The 20,044-nt window shown below is 42.4% G+C and overlaps 1 protein-coding gene across 2 annotated transcripts in view; it reads right to left on the minus strand.

Annotated features, from left to right (window-relative positions):
• Positions 1 to 3,738: 3,738 nt before the first annotated feature.
• CRMP1 (collapsin response mediator protein 1) overlaps positions 3,739 to 20,044 on the minus strand; it is a 50,920-nt gene continuing 34,614 nt past the window's right edge. For both annotated transcript variants that reach the window (XM_075091891.1, XM_075091890.1), the window contains exons 8-14: positions 18,368 to 18,488; positions 17,111 to 17,267; positions 12,464 to 12,605; positions 10,657 to 10,827; positions 9,233 to 9,412; positions 6,451 to 6,616; positions 3,739 to 4,760 (exon numbers count right to left, since the gene is read on the minus strand). In XM_075091891.1, the coding sequence (XP_074947992.1) occupies positions 4,669 to 4,760; positions 6,451 to 6,616; positions 9,233 to 9,412; positions 10,657 to 10,827; positions 12,464 to 12,605; positions 17,111 to 17,267; positions 18,368 to 18,488 (1,029 nt within the window). In that variant the 3' untranslated portion in view covers positions 3,739 to 4,668. The remainder of the gene's footprint in view (positions 4,761 to 6,450; positions 6,617 to 9,232; positions 9,413 to 10,656; positions 10,828 to 12,463; positions 12,606 to 17,110; positions 17,268 to 18,367; positions 18,489 to 20,044) is intronic.

The raw sequence follows: 20,044 nt of genomic DNA on the forward strand, positions 1-20,044 counted from the left end.
GTAGGTCCCTTCCATGGGGTGCAGTCCTTCAGGAACAGACTGCTCCAGTGTGGGTCACCCACAGGGTCACAAGTCCTGCCAGCAAACCTACTCCAGCATGGGCTCCTCTCTCCACAAGTCCTGCTAGGAGCCTGCTCCAGCATGGGCTTCCCACAGGGTCACAGCCTCCTTCAGGCACATCCACCTGCTGCAGGTGGATATCTGCTCCACCATTAACCTCCATGGGCTGCAGGTGGATATCTGCTCCACCATTGACCTCCATGGGCTGCAGGTGGATATCTGCTCCACCATTGACCTCCATGGGCTGCAGGTGGATATCTGCTCCACCATTGACCTCCACAGTCTGTAGGTGGATATCTGTTCCACCATGGACCTCCATGGGCTGTAGAGGGACAGCCTGCCTCATTATGGTCTTCATCACAGGCTGCAGGGGAATCTCTGCTCTGGCATCTGGAGCACCTCCTCCCCCTCCTTCTTCACTGACCTTGGTGTCTGCAGGGTTGTTCTCACATATTCTCACTCCTCTGTCTGGCTGCAATTGCACTGTTTGGGTTTTTTTCCCTCCCTTTCTTAAATATGTTATCCCAGAGGTGCTACCACCATCACTGATGGGCTTGGCGTTGGCCACCAGCAGGCCGAGTCAGCTGGCATTGGCTCTATCAGACACGGGGGAAGCTTCTAGCAGCTTCTCACAGAAGCCACCCCCGTGGAGGCCCACCTGCTATCAAAACCTTGCCACGCAAACCCATCAGACTAGATTTATAAGCACCTTGGAAAATTCATGGCAGAAAAGTCCACTGACAGCAATAGGACACAAAGATGCTGCTACTTTTCAAGAAATTACAGGGCCCTAGAAATGAGGGATATTAGCATTATGTGTTTGCTCTTTTCTTCAAGCCTCTCTTAATCTTATATTGTTGGCTACTGAAACTCAGAGTAGATGGTCATCTGACCTGGTCCAGTCTGCGTTTTTGATTCTTAAGCATGAAGATCAGTGTATTCCTAATGAGAAATGCTGAATGTTTGGGGCAGCTGTCAGTTTTGGGACAGTCTTAACATCATAATTACAGACTTTGCTACAAACACTAAAATTTAAACATGTAACTGCATTGCTCTGGTGGCAGACAAACTAATTCAAGACAAATAGGTCCAAACTGTCACTCAGGAACCAATCTATGGACCCAACCTTCTTCTCTACTTCACCTGATGGATGAAGATAGTCCTCAGACTGGTCACAGGGACTGATTTTAAGGGGTCTGCAAGTGGTAATAGGGAAGAGCCAGTTTTACATCATTAGGTCTATATCAGGCATTAAAAGGTCATAGCTGTCCTGCAAATTTTTAGAAACTTGACAATTCAAACACCAGGAAAGCTTTGCACTGCTCTCTTCTTGCGGTCTGAGGTAACAACAGCTCCCCACCCACAAGCTCACGAATTGTACATCTCTGAGCTTGGTGCTTCTCCAGGGAACAAATTCAAGCGTAGTTTCCTGCTCTGCAGATGTATTCAGGCTCATGAGATAATCCACATTTTATTTACTGTTACTGTTTTATCTTTTTAAGGACAGGTTAGCACTGTAGGGGCAGGGGCATTGCTGTGAAACAGGTTTGCAGCTGGTAAGAGAATCACCAGTTACCTTGCTTGGTTTAAACCCCCCACAAGCATGGCATGTGCCAGCTCTCCGACAGTGTATCACAGTAACCATCCAAGTGAGGCATCCTTCACCTCACCTGGTGACCACGCAGTAAGGTACCTGTGCTCAAAAAAAAAAAGCTGCTTAAATCACATCCAGGTAGTATTGCATGTCCAGAGTGAAGAGGCCCAGGCACAGCACAGGATCCATAGGCTTCCTGCAAGCTGTCCCTCAGCAATGGCATGGCTGCAGCGGTCAGGCTACAGGGGCTTATGAACACCATAGGTACGCTAGCGTGTTTCTCCTTGGAGGAATCATATAGCAGAGTTACATTGACCTGAGAAGCAGTCTTGTTTGCACAGAAGCACTGAACCATGAAGCGCCTCACAAACACCCACACATGTATTTATTCACAGATACTTCACTGTGAAAAAATAAGTGCATGTTAACAACAGTGGATCTTGACTAGCTTGTAGGCAAAGGGTCCTTTGGTTTAGGATGCTGTTTAGTGTGTAAGAAAAGTAGAATCTGTCAATACTAGTTACACAATGATCATTTCTGTCACCTCAAGCATGACAAGCCTCATAGATCAAGTAGTTTTACTCGAAGGTGAGCAACCATTGCTACTTGCACAAACACACGCAAGAAAATCACTACGGAAATTGTAACCAGCAGTTCCAAAATTTTCACACTATGTCAGTTTCACAAGCCAGCTTAATTTCTGTTTTCAGGGTTAGATTACCAAAACTGTTGCTGGCTCTGTCAACACTCATAGCAAATGGTTTGGAATAGGACAGTAGAGATGGAGACTTGGTATCTTGAGACTGCCTTACCTGCTAACCTGTGGGGTATTCCAGGGCAGGCTGTCCTCAGGCTTCTCTGCTAGCATTATTTTACTTAATATAAAAAACCTGAACCACCGAGTAAGCAAGTTATTTTACTTCATTTAAAATACCTGAACTGCCAAGTAAGCAAGCAAGCCTAGGGATGAGGACACTCTCCAGGCAATAGGAAACATGAATTTGAATCATTAGCAGAAGGGATTGTTCATTAAAAGCTTTATTTTCTCTTATTTTGGGAGCAATCAATTCAGTTCACTGTGGGTTGAAATGCAGTGTTTTTTCACTGGTTCAGATAAAAGCCAGAGTGAAAAAAAAAAAGCTCAGACCAGCTCTGCTGCCAGGTTTTCAGACCAAGCTGACTGAAATGGACTTTTCCATGGTAGTGGTTCCTTTCCCAGCAAGCTGGAGGTGATAGCATACTGGCTTCAGAATAAGATGACAGGCTTCAGGTAGGCTACTTTCCAAAATTTTTGTGTCCCACATGCAGCTGGCGTGCACCAAATGCCCTGTGCCAACATGACTGAGTCTTGCATGGAAAGGATGGACCAGTGCTAAGCAGTCAAGCATCCCAGTTAGATAAAACCATTCCACTGGCACTGCACTGTTAGAAGACTTCTCCTGGTGAAGCTTTGTAGTGTAGACAAGGGCCAAGAGGAGGTGCTTTGCTGACCTGCTTAATTTCATAGCACCCACCCTCCACCATAGCCCACACCTCACACATCTGCAACAGAATCAGACAAGTAAAAACCAACAGAAAGGTTTTCTTTACATAGTTTGTGAAAAGGAGAATTCAAGTCCGCTTTCCTCACCCTAACTCCAGCATGTCTTGTTCATGCCATGCCTAAACACTGTCCCAGTTTAATCAGCAGAGAGAACCATTATTAAGTCAAATATAGTTAAGTCAAACTGGAGCTCTGCATCCTGGTTCTGTACTACAGATGAAGATTATGGCAATCAATTACCATTTCAAGCAAATCAGATGCAGACCAGAAAGTCTTGGGAGAAGCTAATTTAGGTCTCATTTGGCCAAAACTGAGGCAGTTGCAATGCCAATAGTAAGAACATTTTTACTGTGAGCTCTATTTAAGACAGATTATGGCACGCTACAGTATGCATATGCAGACATCTATACATTTAACACCCCTTGTGGTCTAAGGAGGTTCCTTCTTTCACAGGATGTCAACCTAAGAGATGATTTCTCAAGTTTCTCCATTCTAAATTTTCAATCATTGAGCAACAGCACTGAAAAGCAGAGGAAGACGCTTACCCATCAATTAATTTCCTTTATTTCACAAGCTTTGAATTCAGAAATTGAACCACAACTAGTAGATCTTGATACGGTAGAGTAAGTAAAAATGTATGTGATTACAAAGGAAAAACTTTGTACAAAAAACTTTAAAAATCCGACGGCAACTTGGATTATTTGTAAGTACCAAAAATCTCATGCAGAAGGAGAGCACTACTGCCCAGGTGGAGAAATCCCTGCAGGGGTGGCAATGGCATTGGTATGTATAAATTATGGCGCTGTCTAAAATGGAAACAAGAAAGACACAGACTTGGAACGTACTGAGTGGGAACGGACAGGCGCTACAGAGACCATTTGTCATTACATGTCCCGATGATTTTCTGTGTCTGAGAGAAGTGCTTCTTGGGTTTATAATAAATTAAAGATGAAACAGAAGCTGCCTATACTACTCTACTGCATACTTTCAAGATGGCCATTTTCTTCCTTCATAAGTGTTTTTGGTGGTTTTTCTCAAATACAGACATTAATCTTGGCATTGTGTCTAGTCAATTGTTGGCAACGTGTTCTAAAGGGACTCACTCACAGAATGCAACTTGCATAAATAACTCAGTAACATGCATTATCTACTCTAATACAGCAAAAGGGTGCAAAGGAACCATCATTCAGTTACGAGACGAAGCTAAAACCTGTAGTCACTAAAGGGGCAATGGAAGTACCATGCTTTAAGGTGACTATGGCATGAAAGCACAATTGTGAGGCAAGTAGTTCCAAGCAAACACACCACACTATTATCACCTCTTCCTATACAAAAAAAAACAGAAAAAACATTTCAATTTTTATTTCCATTAGTACCAAATAAAACTGTGGGTTCGATAACACAGATATTGAAGGGAACTGACATTATTCCCATGATCCTTCGTCCTTGTGTTTCTGTCCATCATCATTTTTCAGCCAAGACTGGTAATATTAGAGCGACCACCAGGAGGTGCCACGATGCGGTGGCCCGTACGGCGTGGGTTATTGTCATCTATCTGAGCTCCTGCAACAACAGAAAATCAGGAAGCAGCTATGAAAAGGAAAAAAACATCCGTGGAGAGACTTTCCCAAGACTTTCCAGCTATGGGCCCCTCACACCACCGTCGGCTGGTTTCTTTTGAGCCAGACCCGACTGAAGTGCAGAACGGACCTTCAAGGCACATTTCTGTGCCTAGCTCCAGTTGCCTTCAATGAGAAGCGCTGGATTAAATGTTTGGGGTCAGACTGATGCTCACCCTACATGGGGAATTCTTTTCCACTGACTTGAAGAAGAGCCCGTGCAGGGATGACAGCCTACAGACTGGTTCCCTTTGCGAGATCGGGCCCTGGCAGAAAATATTACTGTTTTAACTACCAAAAAATCCAAAAACATATGTGGAGAGTGGACTTTTCAAACCTGCCTCATTGATTCAGAATACCTGTCCCTACTGAACCCATGGGTCAACAGTACAGTAAATCTGATGTCAGCAATCATAAATCCATGAGGAAAGGAGCACTGAGCTGATGTAAACTCACATCCACTTCAAACTGCATTTTAAAATGTTGAAAGGTTAAGCTTAAGGTGATAGCAAGCTTTCTGCCAGACTAAATATTGTGTGATCACACTCAGCTTCCTAAAGGCAATATAAGACTACCATAAAAGTGTAAGATCATTCTAAATGCTGTCATAGTCTGGTTCTGCTTAATTTCATAAGAACTGCCTGATTCGGATCAAATTCGTATCACTAGATGTTTTGGTAGCACCCACATGCAGCAGCGGACTGTGAAACCACAGCTTCAGATGCTTATGAAAATCCCACCTATCAGTTATTATTATTGGAGGTCAAATTTCTAAGCACTTTTATTGCTTTAAATAGCTTTACATATCTGTATGTGCCCCAGGTGTATGGACAAAAATATACTTCAACTCAGTAGAAGGGTTTTTAACATATTTGTTCACCCTGGGCTTTCTTCCAGAAGTTTCATTTAGTTTCTAAAGACAGGATCTGTCAGAGAGGAAAACTCCACCATCCACAGGAGAGAAAATCCAGTGACTTTCATAACATCATAAGGGGCCACTTACTTACCAATTGGGCTGTAGACTTTTGAAGGATAAGGATTTGACACACTTGTAATTGTCTTCAGATGACAGAATTATTTCCAGCAACCCCAAAGGATGGTTTTCCAGTCTCTTTCTTATGTACCATGGAAAATGTTTTGGGCACCAAGAGCAAAGAGGACAAGAAATACTCTAATCTGCATATGGATAGCTTCTGCACATGGTTTGCCAACCATGGACAAGGACAGTTGAGGTTTCCAAGTCTAGCAGTTTCTGGTGATGCAGCGCGAAAGAAATCTGAGATGTCTGAGTCACATGGGTTGCACCAGACCCAAGTCCCATCAGCTGTACATACCACCAAGGGGCCTCAGACACATCAACCAGAGACCTCGGCTAACTGCAATGGGCCAGGTAAATAATATTAAGACTGCGTGCAGAGAAAAATTTTAGACTGCAAACATTTTGAATATTTGGTAATTTGTAAAATATTCCTAGGGAAAGATTGGATAAAAGCATATATACACATACATATATATGTGTGTAAGTATATAAAATCCTCTCATATTTGATTAAAGAAGTATTTATAATTTAAATTTATCACCAATAATCCATACTTATGTCTTTAAAACATTTCTGATGAGTCAGGCTGACTTACCTGATAAGCTAAAATTGGATTGATGGAGGTTTCTGATTGGTGGGGGCTGGTTTTTGGCAGGGGAGGATTTAGTTGAGGGTGCAGGAGTTGCATATTTTGGTGTAGCTGGGATTTCATACACAGGCCCGTCATACATTCCTCTGGAGACTCCTTGCAGTCCTCCCACCTAGGTCAAGAGGAGAATAAAGACCCAGACACTGAATGCTCTGATAATGCTCCGATAATGCTCCCTAATGATACTCCTGCCTACAGGCAGAGACCACTGAGCACAGAGCTATGTTCGGCATTAGCTGAAGTAAAAACACATATATATTCTCATGAAAGCTACAGCCTGCTTAATATATAAAGGAAATTATAAAGCCTCCTCCTTCCATTTTTATAGGTATATAAAGTATAAGAGTGAGATCATTATTAGGTATCCTTCACAGTCAACAGGGAAAAATGGGGTTCAAAAGAACAGATCTGACCTAAGATCTTTCTTTAAGTAAAGTAAGTCACCATCACCTCTTCCCTTTCCATTCAGAGGCTGTTCAGCAGGGTTGGTTCAGCCGCTGAATCCCACTTGTTACAAGCCTGATACCCACTCTACTGATTGTAGCAGTTTCACTCCTACCTGTATTGTCTGTGCCCCTGCGCTTCCCCTTCAAATATATCATTGTCTTCATTCACTGAAAAGCAGTGGCAATTTTTAAATTAAAATTTCCAATTTTCCACTTCTTGTCATGAACTAGAAAAGCAGCTATACACTAGGCTGTGGCACAGGACCCATCTTTCATTATTTGTCAATAGCATGTCTGTCATTTGAGCTCTGATTTCAGTCTGAGGTCTGTAGATTTTATCCCCGTACAGTTCCTTATGAGGAAAGACAATCGTAACAGCCTCACTGGCCTTAGAATCACAGGAATCTGGGAAATAATTTTTTTAAAAAAACAGTTCCAATTTTCAGGAGGAGCCTGAAGCCCCCGAATTGCAGAATCCAAAGCTCACCAAAAAGATCAGAAATATGTGGCTTACAAGATTATTGTTTCAGAGCCATTTCCCCAACAGGTTAACAGTGAAATTGAAATACCATATAAAAAGGACACTATGCACAGGGGTCTGATCCAGCTCTTACAGAAATCAATGACTTCTCCTGGCTATCAGTGCCGGGGACATCAGGCTCAGAAGCGCCACCATCTTGCAGGCTGAGCCAAAACTAATGCTGATCACAGCAATGAAACCATCTCACAGGGATCCACAAAGGCAGGAATTTATACTGCTATCCATGCGCCAGGGACAAACTGAAACTGCTGTCCAGTGCCAGTTTCAGCTCTGCAGCCCCCGTTTGACACGTTTTTTCTATACCCCTTTGTTGTGCACTGACATATTCAAATGGTGGCTGACATGACCATCACTGGGTTTTTCTAAATAGTTCCGGTCGATAAAATTTGATAGTGGGAGAAGAAACGCAGACATGAATCTGATTTTCCCTTCCTCTCGGCAGGCAGCAGAGGGAGCTGCAAGAGCGAAAATATCTGTCCTTTTCTTGGTCGTTTTTCGGCCCTAGGTATCTAAAGGTAAATATCTCCTAAGTATCTAAAATCAAAGGTCTGTCCCAAAATTCAGGCCCCCTTGCAAGATGCAGGTTACTTGGCCCAGTTACTTTTGTGCAAAATCCTTGTATAAGACACAACTCTCTGATTTTCGTTTTTCAACTGTTGCTTTCACTATTTAAATATTTTTATAATTTATATATACTTGATATATTTTAATAATATATTAATGTTATGTTCCTATAATAATTAGATTATAATATCTACTTTATATAATACTTCCAATGTGCTAAACTCTTGCGAGGCAAGTGTGAAGAGAAGGCACAGGTCATCTAAGCGGACAATGTAAAAAAGGTGTAATACTGATCGGTATTTTGCAAAACTTTTGCAGATGTATTTGGTTTTTACAGTGCCTTCTCTTGTTAGAAGAGCAGACCTTTTGTATCGCACAGCTTGACAGAATCTGAAATCTATGAACCCGCTTGTAGACTTAATTTCAGCTGCCATCCCCACAGGCTACCATATCTGCTTGGTTGAAGAAAATATGGGGTTTAGTCACTTCATCTTGCTACCTGTCCTCACACAGTGAACTTCTTGTTTAGTGGCAAAAAGCAATTTCGAAATAACCCCAAACTAGTGCCAAGCCAATTGGTTTTCAACAGAGGAGCACTGATAAAATTCAAACCCAGAAGTGACCCAGTCTTAACCGTGGTCATTTCCCAAGCTTTTTATTAAACACATGAGAAAAGTTTTCTGAGCTGTGAATGCTGCTAATACTCAGCTCAGCAAAAGCACCAACAACAGTTCAGAGATGCCAAATATAATGAGTATCTCTGGCTGCATGCTTTTCTTCTCTGCAGTGTGGCTGTTCACTATGAAAAGCTCAATATCAATACAAATTATGTTTTTCTTCTGGCCAACCCTCTTCCCAGAAAAGCTTTATCTTTTTCCTGAATTTTAACTAAAAGTAAATTCTATCACTATTCCACCTCCCTTCAAAAGACTGCACAGCTGGACATAAGGCAGTTATGCCCAACCGGCAATTATATGCTCTACCCACTGAAGTTCACGGAGTTAATTAAGCTACATCAGTTCACACTTGCAGACAAACCAGGTTTTGGTCACGTTTTGAGTAAGTCATATATAGCCCATCTGATATAGACTCATCCTAGCACGATAATAATAAAAAAACATGTGCTACTCTGTTTCCAAGAGTGTATGACTATAAAGAAAATAATATCTGACATTACCTTATTCCTGATTTTGATGCGCTGGTAAAGATATTCAGGGAAAGGTTTGCGAGGGATGAAGCGGCCCATTCCCTTATTTACGTGCAGATTTCCATCTTCAAACACAATCTTCCCTTGGCTTATGACCACAAGCGGGGCACCGTGGCACTCCATTCCTTCAAAGATGTTGTACTCAACAGCCTGGGGATCAACCAACATATTCACTGCAAGTTTGGTACAAGATCTCTTTCAGTTAGTAACTTATAATCTGTATTCATAGTCATATTTTTAGATAACTGTCATTAAGAGAAGTACAAAATTGTTTTGCCTGAAGGAAAAGCAATGCATTACGATAGGAAATGATTTAAAAGAATCTCTCTAAACAGACTTTCTTGCATCACACTTTTCCCTTCCATTGCTCACTTCCCATCAGGACTTTATCTCATGTGTTTTTGAGGACTTTCTGTATTTACCCAGAGCCTCTGGAAGTGTGATAGCCTTAATAAGAAGGAAAATTGTGACAGAGCTGCCAGGTACCCAGAGGACATGGTCCCACCATGCATCTCCTGTGACTGTACAAGGGAATTTCAAAGGAGCCAGCACACATATGTCCGTCTGAAAAAGCCCAGAAAGGACCAGGAAAGCCTGAGTCTAAATGGGAATGACTGTCAAAGGGCTGGAGATTACTACTTTCTTGAAAGTACAGAGAACCCAAGACAGAGAAATAAAAACTGAACCACCTAAACTTACTTTCTAAAGGTTTCTAAAGGTTTATGCCTTTTTAATATAAGTCATGTTACTGGATTTCCAGTAGAACATTTAGAAGAACCCCCCGATATAAAAGACCAAAGCCCCGAACAGTAAGAAAACAACTTTGAAGTATACAACACATAAGATAAAACTTGCCACAGCCAAAACTGAAGCAACTGTGAGTCACTGGTACTGTGCACTAAGGGCAGAGAAGTATGCGGCAAAGCTTTGGAATTAAATAGAAAATCCCAGCCAGGGAGGTGCTCAGGGCTGTACTATCAGAATATTTAATCATTTGTCATAATTTAGAATACTGTTGATTTAATCATGTGATTTATGATATCAGGTGCTTTTCAGGTAAGCGATAAAGTGAGCTGGTTTTAAATTTATCGTTACAGTTTTACTAACCTCAGCTGCAGATGTGCTGATTCACACTTATTTGCAGATCTGTCACAAGCATGCAAAAAATAGTGCAGTGGTATATGCAGAGAGAAAATAAATCCTCCCCGATCCCAGTGCTTTCAACCTAAGATTTCAATACTTTCATCATCTGAAACATTTACCCATTTCAGAATAGGAGTAGGCAGTTACCCCACTCCTCTCTATCCCGTGCATTTGGTGTTCATGTGATTTAGATCAACATTTGAAAAGCAACAGTGACATTTCTTTTTTCTTGCTGGTTTTCCTTTTCTTACCGATTTATGGCTTTTAGCTGTTATAGTCTTCACCTTATCAGGGTCCCAAATAACCACATCAGCATCCGATCCCACAGCAATCCGGCCTTTTCTTGGATACAGATTAAAGATTTTGGCAGCATTGGTACTGGTGACAGCTACAAACTGGCTCTCGTCCATCTTACCTGTGGCCTGAAAACAATGTGACTTGAGCAAAACATGCTTATATAAAATGGGGATTTACTATTCAGAGTGCTGAACGATCAGGGAGATGCAGGAATGCACGTGGTTCATATATATGGTGATGTTGCACGGAACAGAGGTTTCATCAAGCAGGACTTCATACACAGCACATTACTTGGGAGTTTCAAATAAGTGACTGCATTATTCCTGGCACCCCAAAGAGTAGCCAATAAAACCTTAATGCAGGTGATACCATCAGGCTGCTCAGTTATCTAAGGTCCCTTTCTCTACACACTGATGCCTAAGTGTGTTTTGTTGCTAGCCCTAGTAATTTCTATTTAAATGTTTTAAACATTTTAAAACAGAGAAACTTACATGAGTATTATGAGATTAAATAGAAGATCAAGATTCAGACTCTTTTAGAAACACTTCTTGCAAATTAGGTCCATTCTACTATTAGTACTACCAAACCTATACATCTAAGTAATACATCCCAATTATAACGTCCTTGCCTGGAGAAACGTCACCACCAATTCAACTTTTTATACAGTCAGTGATGGCTTAATAGCAGCTGTACCCAACAGCATTTTGATTTCTCAGTAGAGTATTTTGGGATGTTCCCTGGCAATAAGTAAGAACGATGTTCCAAGAAAGAACAACAGTGCCAAACTTTTTAATATTAAATGAACGCTTATTTCCTGCCTGGTAAAACATGAGATTTGCAAAACAGACGCTACTCAGTGGTGCAGGACTGAATGTCAACACCTGTAAATCCCATGTTGCAGCCCTTGCTGCAGCTCCTTCCCTTCGCGGGAGTAACAAAAGGGAAATATCACTGGTTGGCTGCACCTTGCTTGTTTCCCCACTTTGCTCCTAGACAGCAGATACCTGAAGCTGCTTCTGTGCTTGGAATCTCAATAGCAGTCCCTGAAGAAAGTGGTTATTAAACACAGTCTGGCAGAAGTGCTCACAAGAGCACTGTAAATACTACCACTTCCCTGTTTGCAATATGCATTCGAGCTCAATGCAATATAAGGTAATGACCATGTGTGAGTGTGTGTGTGTGCATGGGTGTGTATGTGAAGATGAACAATGGAGGGAGAATATCATTATATATTAGGATCTGTGGAACTATCAAAAAATTGCTTATACTGGCACCCCACTGCAAAACACGCCTGTATGAATTACACACAGTGTTCTCCTTCAAAGCATTTTATCGTCTAGCCTCAGGCTCAGTTGCCATCCATTTGTAATTTCTCAAAAACGATGAGACACTTCCCAAATTCAAACAATCCATTCATCACGTTTATATGGGGTGCACTTCAAAATCATTAAACTGCTCCAGGTCCTACATCTCTGAGAAGCATCCTCTTTGACAGAACTGGAAAATTGAGCGGTGGAGTCTGTGAAGCCTCAGGTCTAGTAAAACATGATGGTGTTGCAGTGTAAAAAGTGAAACACAGCCCTGAGTTTATAAAACTGGAGGTTTTCGAAATAAACAATATACCTCCTAGTAGTGCTTTCTCTGGGAATTCTCAGAAATATATTAGAAATTCAATTAAGTGCTGGCCAAGAGTCTCCTGGCTTTCATTATTCAGCCAACACTCAATTTCCTTTTAGTCCATAAAAGTAAGTAATTACTTACTACAGCCTTGTCCCAGACAACAGTCATTCTTTCCTCAATTCCGTTGACACCTTCAGGAATCATAGTGAAGTTGTCCTTTCCAATGGCTTTCTGGGCAGTGCTATATGGGCAATGTCCACTTCCCGTCACCTGCAGGTCCCCGCTGTGGAGTTAACACACAGAAGGTTTAGACCAGGCATCACGAAGGTTACCTTGGTCTCAGAAGAGCTGTGAATGCACCTTTCAAGCCTACACACCAGAGGCATCGGCTGTAAATCATGTCAGCAGCCTTTACATGTTGGCTACAGATCACTGAAGAACACAATGGCATTGGTCATCTCCACTGTCCCCCAGGAGCACCCTGAACTCCCAGATTACAGATCCCTCGGTTTTCCGGCTGCTTATCGACAGAGATCAGGCATGAGCCCACTAACCAGGAAAAAGGATTACTCTAGGATTAAGGAAATGATCAGAAGCTTCGATTAAATGTCTGCCACTCTCAAGAGAAATGAATTCACAATCATGTTGGAAAATAATTGAAAATTTTACAGTGCAAAGTCATGAACATCAAGCTTGCTTCCCTGCATTTTTCCCCTGCAGATATATTTTTCTTGCAGTTCTTACATGAGTATTTCTTGTCTGACCTTCCAAAACAGAACCATGAAGATAAAAAAGGAAGGAAAGCTTTTTACCAGGTAGCCTTTTAATTAAACAAAGAAAGGCATACTGCAAGTCAAATATGTGCTCTGGATTTATCTACCTTAAAGGTCTTACACAGAAAAAGGCATGGAGTAAAATACAAAAAGAGCTACCAAATAATAATTCTTTTATTTAAGAAGTAATTTTTTCAGCCTAGAGAAAATATTTTGCAGAGAGGAGAACTGGATCACAGCTGCTCTTGGGAATAAGAAAGAACATAACCAATATGCAGAATCTTGCAAAAATAGAAAGACAAAAATGAAGATAGGTTCTTCAATATCCACAGAAAATAGGTGATATTTTTAGGTCTTGGTTAAGCTTACAGGAGTCAAGCACATTAAAACCCACTACGACTTCTCTTCTATTGTTCCAGAAGGACGATGTCCCCAAAAGCCTGTCATCTTTTTCTTTAACAGATTATGTAAGTTCCAGCTCTGAAACATCTGAATGATTCTGGTCCACAAATTTAGATTCCAGCAAGCTAACAAATAGCCACGTGCAGAGGAAAAAAGTGTCACACACCAGTAATTCTAATGCAATTTTCTGGGCTGCCAGCCCTAATGATTGCTGATAGTCAAAGAAGAACCTTTGGCCTCTTTTCTGGTTCTCCACTATGCTCACATCCATCCACCCATCCATTTTTTAGCAGAAGCAAACCCTTGTATTTAATAGTGAAAAGGCAGCTATGTTTTAGCTATTATTAATGTTTAGCAGATTATTAATGACTGCCTGGCGTTACTCCATAGGATTAAACCAAATCCATCAGTTAAACATTCATTTATTCTAACAGAACAATAAAGTCAGAAGGCTGCAATGCCATTTCTCCCTTTTTGTTGCTTTTCTGTCAGCTAAGCTTCTTGTGGCTCACCCTCTCTCCCTTTCCTGCCCTCTGATGAATACAACCATGAAAACATGAATGTCATAGCCAGGCCCTGTATCGCTGCCCATTTCCCTGAGGTTATGTTGCACTTCTTACACCATGCTGTTAATTCCTACACCTGAAAGATAAAATGGAGTTGCTTCCTCTGAACTCTGTTTTCCCTTTCCTCTGACATTTAATGACATGCACTGCACTCCCCAGTCTAGTCAATATAAGACTTCTGCAGCTGAAGCATGAGCTCAAGAGCCACCCAATGCCTCCTGGTTAACTCCTACTGTCTAGATATACTCTACTGTCAAATGGGGGGGGTGAGCATCAGATCAGCTAAAAAACTGACAGACAAGAAGGGATCACCACGGAAAACACCTCCAAAAGAAGGAGAGGTAGGAATTAACAGCAGACATAGGTGTATCTTTAAATGCCACATCAATACCTTATCATCTTATTCTTCACCGTAAAAAAGGCTTTTACAGCAGATTACATCTTCCATGAAGTGCCAAGATCTCACATCTCTAGTTCAGAACAGATGGCATATCACAGCAGCAATAATAACTCAGCATTACACCATGGAAGACGAAAGCTACCTCAGGTGCATGGCCCATAGATGACACAAGAACCAAACCTCATAAGGCCAATCCAATCTGTAAACCCCACGAGCCATGCTGGATTTTTACATATTAAACTTTCCAAAGTGAAAAATCAATATTTTCTGTGAAAAGAGCACAAGCAGTATGATACGTACTTGCAGAGGAAGAATGTTGTACAGATTTTTTAATGAATGTAAATATTGGTCTCCTGATGAACAGTGCCACAGGAAAGTGAAATACTGTCGTTACCATCACCCTTGCATAAAATTCCCCACAAATGCATGTCAGACTGATAAAATATCAGTTCTTTTTTTAGTTTCACAGTATAGATTTAAAGTATTAACACTGAAAGCAGGCTAAGCTGCTGTCATTTAAGATCTAGGACTTTAAGCCACTAGGAAAAAAAGGCCATTTTTGCATGCTTGGAGGATAATGAAAACTTCTGCGACTCCTCAGTTTGTCTTTCTGATGTTAGTGTTAATAAAAGTCATTATTTGGATTCCAGTTCTAAAAATTCTCTTGCTATTTTAGCTAATCTGTTTTGACCCACATACTATTATTTTGGGACTCTCTACTAAGAAACATAAAGCCATGTCTGAGAAAGTAAAGAGCCAAACCTTTTGATACACATTCACGTGTTCTGGGTAAAAGCCTTACCCTAACACAATGAGCTTCACTATTTATAGAAGTGCTCATAGTGCCAGATCAGACCAGAAAAGCCATTTTTCTTCCTTGTTTTAAGGAACAGAAAGCTCAATTATGGAAAACCATTTCTGCCACCAGACCATCACAACAGAACAAATTCCTGCATATTCTTACCAGAAACACATGTAACTCAGAGCTCAACTGTGCGTGCATTGATAGTGCTGTGAATGCAGCTTCGTTAGGGCAGCTGAGTTAAAACCTGGGTTTGGCGGACTGCACCGCCTGACCCACCACGTGCAAGGAGAGATGCGCACACTGCAGCAGCAGCACTGATTGATGGCAGCTTCCCTTCACACGTAGTGCCCATCCACCTAACGGGCAGCTCTGCCCAGGCCTGAATTACACAGGCAGGAGCCTTATATGTATACCTGCCACACCGGCACTGCCTGCCATACAGCCTGCCAGGTAGTCATGTGGAAAGCTAACCTCAGGGGAAAATGTTTTCTGAAGACCAATGGGTCACTTTTAGGATTCAAATTCTACTGCTCTGTCTAGAGCACTGGAAACCGTAGAAAGGGCAGGCAGCAGGTGAGATGAGTGCCACCATGTGGCATTAAATAAGGTTTTGAATGGTAAGTTGAGCTCCTCACTCTAGCACTAGCAATCTGTCCTGGTGGGACTTCAGCTGTGAATTTCCATATCATTTCAAAGCAGATGGTCTTTTGATAAGCTAAAGAAGACCCATAGTTGGCTACAGGAAGGAAATATTTCAGGGATGCATTTACAGTCTGGGTTGCTGGCAAGGCATTGCTGATGTCTTCTTTTCTATATCAGAAAGACACTTCTCGTTCTGCTGTCCACACTCCTTTCACCTCTCTAGTGATAACCCTCTCCCTGCCAACCTAAAGACAGTCAGCCTGTACCCCTATTCCATCAAGTGATGGCCTCCAGTCACCAGCCTGCGCCCCTGAGTCCCTGACAGTCTCCTTTGTAATCCACTCTGGCTTCTTTCTCCTGCCTGACATACCTTCGCTATATGTACCACTTATCTTGGCTGGATTCCAGCTTGAGGACCCTGGAACCTATAAAGACACAAGGCAAGCTAAAAGAATAAGGCTGCAAAGCTAAACACAAGCAAACTTACATGACTTTGGTCCATCCCAGAGGAAGGCAAACTACCAAGTCAGAAGTTTGAGATACACAGGAGTTAAAACCACTGTTAAAAACACTTAGAATATAGTTTAGGACAGCCTAATTCTCAAAAGTGCTCACAGCTTAGAGCCCTGCACCAGCTTTGGCAAAAATTGCACCAGGAAAGTTTCCTACATTCCTAGATTCCTACATTTCCTGCATTCAGGGACAACCCTGATTCCAGGAGCTGTGCTTGCAAGATACGAGCACGGGTTTAAAACTGAGTCCGTTTACACAGATGGGGGGTTATCCACAAGGCTGTTGTTTGTGCTGGACAGTGAGGATGAATCCAATCGTATATTAACAATTTGGCTGGAGCAAACAGAAAATGAGGGAGAAAGCCAGTTTGAAGGCCTGGGCTAAAGACTATCTAGCCATACAACTAGGAATCACTTGAAAAGCAGAAAGAAAAAGAAATAATTCCTGAATAACCAGCAGTTACCTCTCTAACATGCTAACCAGGAGCTGGAGAGTCCATGCCTGCTCACCTGACTGACAGCCTAAACACAGGGATATAACCATCCCTGGTTTTCCACAGTCCTTTCTCTGCTGTTTTGTGTATGAGACTGGTCTAAAGGAAACTGAGCTTATCCCCAGATGCTTCATCCCATGTGGTTTTTGCACTTGCCTGACCATCAGCCTGTAAAAAAAAAATGAAGGTCTTACCATGCTAAGAGCGAATTTAAGTGATCTGGAGTGGTAGGATCAGGGCTTAGAGGTGGCGAGGTCACAAAAGCTGCAGCTTTGGCCCAGTTTTTGCTCCAGTAATGTGTCCCATCTGTCCCCAAGCTGGCAGTGATTGGCTCTCCAAAAACAAGGGGACCTTGGGGAAAGCAAAGATATACAGGAACTGATTACAATCCACTTTCTCTTCAGCACATTATACTGCTTGCTGCATGCAGCCATGTATAATTCACGCATTGCTACATGGCCAGCTTAGCTCCCAGAAAATTAAGCAGCCCTGGCTTTGTCTGTATGATAAAAAATTAATCAGAGGCTCTCTCTGCACTACGCATGCTTTTGATCAGCATATTTAGAAAGCTCCCTTTCTAATCCAGGAGGAGACAGTTCAGATCTGGTTTTAATTCGTACTGTTTTAATCACAGCCATGTTCTCTACGTTGCTCTGCTTCAGAGTGCATTTAGGTGGAGGATGGGCTCCAGCAGACAGATGCCTTTTTACTACTCCCAGGTTGGGCACAGCACCAGCAGACAGCAGTGTATGGTCCCCAGCACCATACTCCAAGTCTCAAGAATACAAGTTTCAAGACAACGTTTTGCTCTTTGGCTTTTCCATATTGCTCACACCAGCCAGTAGAACAGTGGTTGTAGCACCAACCAGGAGAACAGTCCTGACTTGCAAATGCAGCTTCAAAAGCGGCTGCCCCCAGGCTCACAAGTCCCTTTTGGATGTTTTGTAATCTGGATCCCTCCGCGGCCCCAGCAAGCAGTGTCAGCCCACAGACATCCCCAGTACACATCTGACAGGGTCAGCTTCCAGCAGCAAGGCCAGGAGCAAGCACCAGGCGTCTCTAACAGCACATTCACCGTCCAACCCACCCCTCGGAGGGCAATACCCTGAGATATCCCCCAAAAGGCACAGAGGATGTGCTAGACCCTGTTAGGAAGAATGTATCTCCCTCCCATGAACAGTCTAGAGGAAAGGTAAAAGGGAAGACAGGATAAAGACGAGTTACAACACAGTCTTCTAGGGTACAGTTTGTGAGGATTGGTTCTCAACTGAAAAACGTAGAAGGATTTCTCTTCATCTCTCCCAGCCATAAATATTTAGCGTCTGTGACGGTGTTACCATTCTTCAGTAACCTCTCCCTGTCTCGTGATTTGCGTCAACATGTACAGGTTTTTCCACCGAGCTTCTATTCAACAACAAAAAAAGTTTGGGGGAGAAAAGGAAATCTCTCACCTTTCTTTCTGGCCAGTGCGATGATATCAGCGGCACTCTTGCTCATCACCTTGGTGATGTACACTGGGCAGTTTATTCGACTGGCAATGGTGATGGCACGGAAAACTGCTTCTGCTTCAAGCTGAGGAAAACAAGGATGAAAAAGGTAAATGCAAAAGCAGACTGAAAAAAATGAACTAGAGGACTGAGCCGTATTTCTCACTGTTTAGCAACAGCTCTTCAGGAGTTGGTTCTGCTTTTTCATAAGAGAGACACAGTGCTGGGAAACAGGGAGATAACTCAACCTCAGACACTTCACGTCTAGTAGTAACCACAGCCAGGCTGTACTTCCTAACAGGGCACAGCTGCCCTGGCACAAATACAGCTCCCTGGGTCCCTGCACCCCAGGAAAGGTCACATGCAAGCAACTTGTGGGGCTTCTCCTTACCTCCTTCCCACCTTCCTGCTTCAGACTTCTACCCTGCATTTGGAAGGAGAATGAAGCAAGGAAACATTGCCCCAGCTCAGAGACAATCTCTGAGCTCTCTCTGGCAGCTCACCCTAGGCCATCTTTACACAAGGATAAGATGACAGTGAATGTAAAGTATTCTCAAACAGCAACTTCAGCACTATGGACTCAATTTAGCTCATAATCCATAAAAGGCTTTGAAGCATCGCCCAGTAAGTCCCCTCTGTCAGCGAGCATAAAGGCAATCTCCTCCCAGGGAGCCATCTGGGATGCAGGCACATGAAGCAGCCATCTTCAGACAGAGAAGCAGTGTTTCCCAGGGGCTCTGGAGACTCCTTTCCCCACTCATTCATTCTTATACCTCCTTCCCAGATGGACTCACAGTATCAGCATTGTAATACCTAAAACTCCAGTGTGACTGAAAATACTAACTCAATGGTACAGAAATTTCTCTCCAACAGTTGTGCTAGAAAAGTTGAGCAATTTAGCTCTTCCAAACCCACATGGCTTCATTCTTCACAGTTTTGTAAAATATTTTTTCTTAGATCAGACTGTTGTTTCAGGTTTTCCTAGGACTTTTATCACATTTGCTTTGGAAGCCCCAAACACACCCGCAGAAGACCAGGGAAGGAGGCAGGACCTCTCTACCTCGGTGCTGGGGCTGAGGTGGTCAGATGCGCAGTCAGAAAGGTACAATATTCCTTTCTGGAAACTGCAAATGCAGATTTTCCTTAGGCCCTTGTTCTCATTAAAAGGAAATTGCTCCATTCTTTTAGAATAATTTAGGTACAAGTTAAATAGCAAAATCAAAAAGTACATAAACAGTTCAATAGAAGAATGTGACCAATTAAGCTGATTCCTTTTGCCTTGGAGAGAGGTTATATAAAGATCTGCAAACCACAACAATCTCTTCAAGTTTAGCCTCAAATCCCCAGGGCCTTGTCTCTTTAGTCTTCAAGAAAAGCAGTCACTTCCCACTACCACCCTCCATCATCCCATTAACGGTCTGAACTGTGCACATTAAGGGACATCCACATGCCTCCACCTTCTCCCTCTCATTAAAGAAACCCTTTCCAGATGCCCAAGATGATCCTTGCCAGAGCCTGGTTTCTATTATAAGAGTTGCATAAACTGAGTTGCCTTGCAGCATCTTTCCATTCTCACATATTTGCATTTCTACAGCTTGCATTTCTACAACAAGTGTATCTGCCGGCATAAATGTAGATTTA

This window comes from Phalacrocorax aristotelis, chromosome 4 (assembly GCF_949628215.1).
Source record: "Phalacrocorax aristotelis chromosome 4, bGulAri2.1, whole genome shotgun sequence".
NCBI classification, from domain to species: Eukaryota; Metazoa; Chordata; class Aves; order Suliformes; family Phalacrocoracidae; genus Phalacrocorax; species Phalacrocorax aristotelis.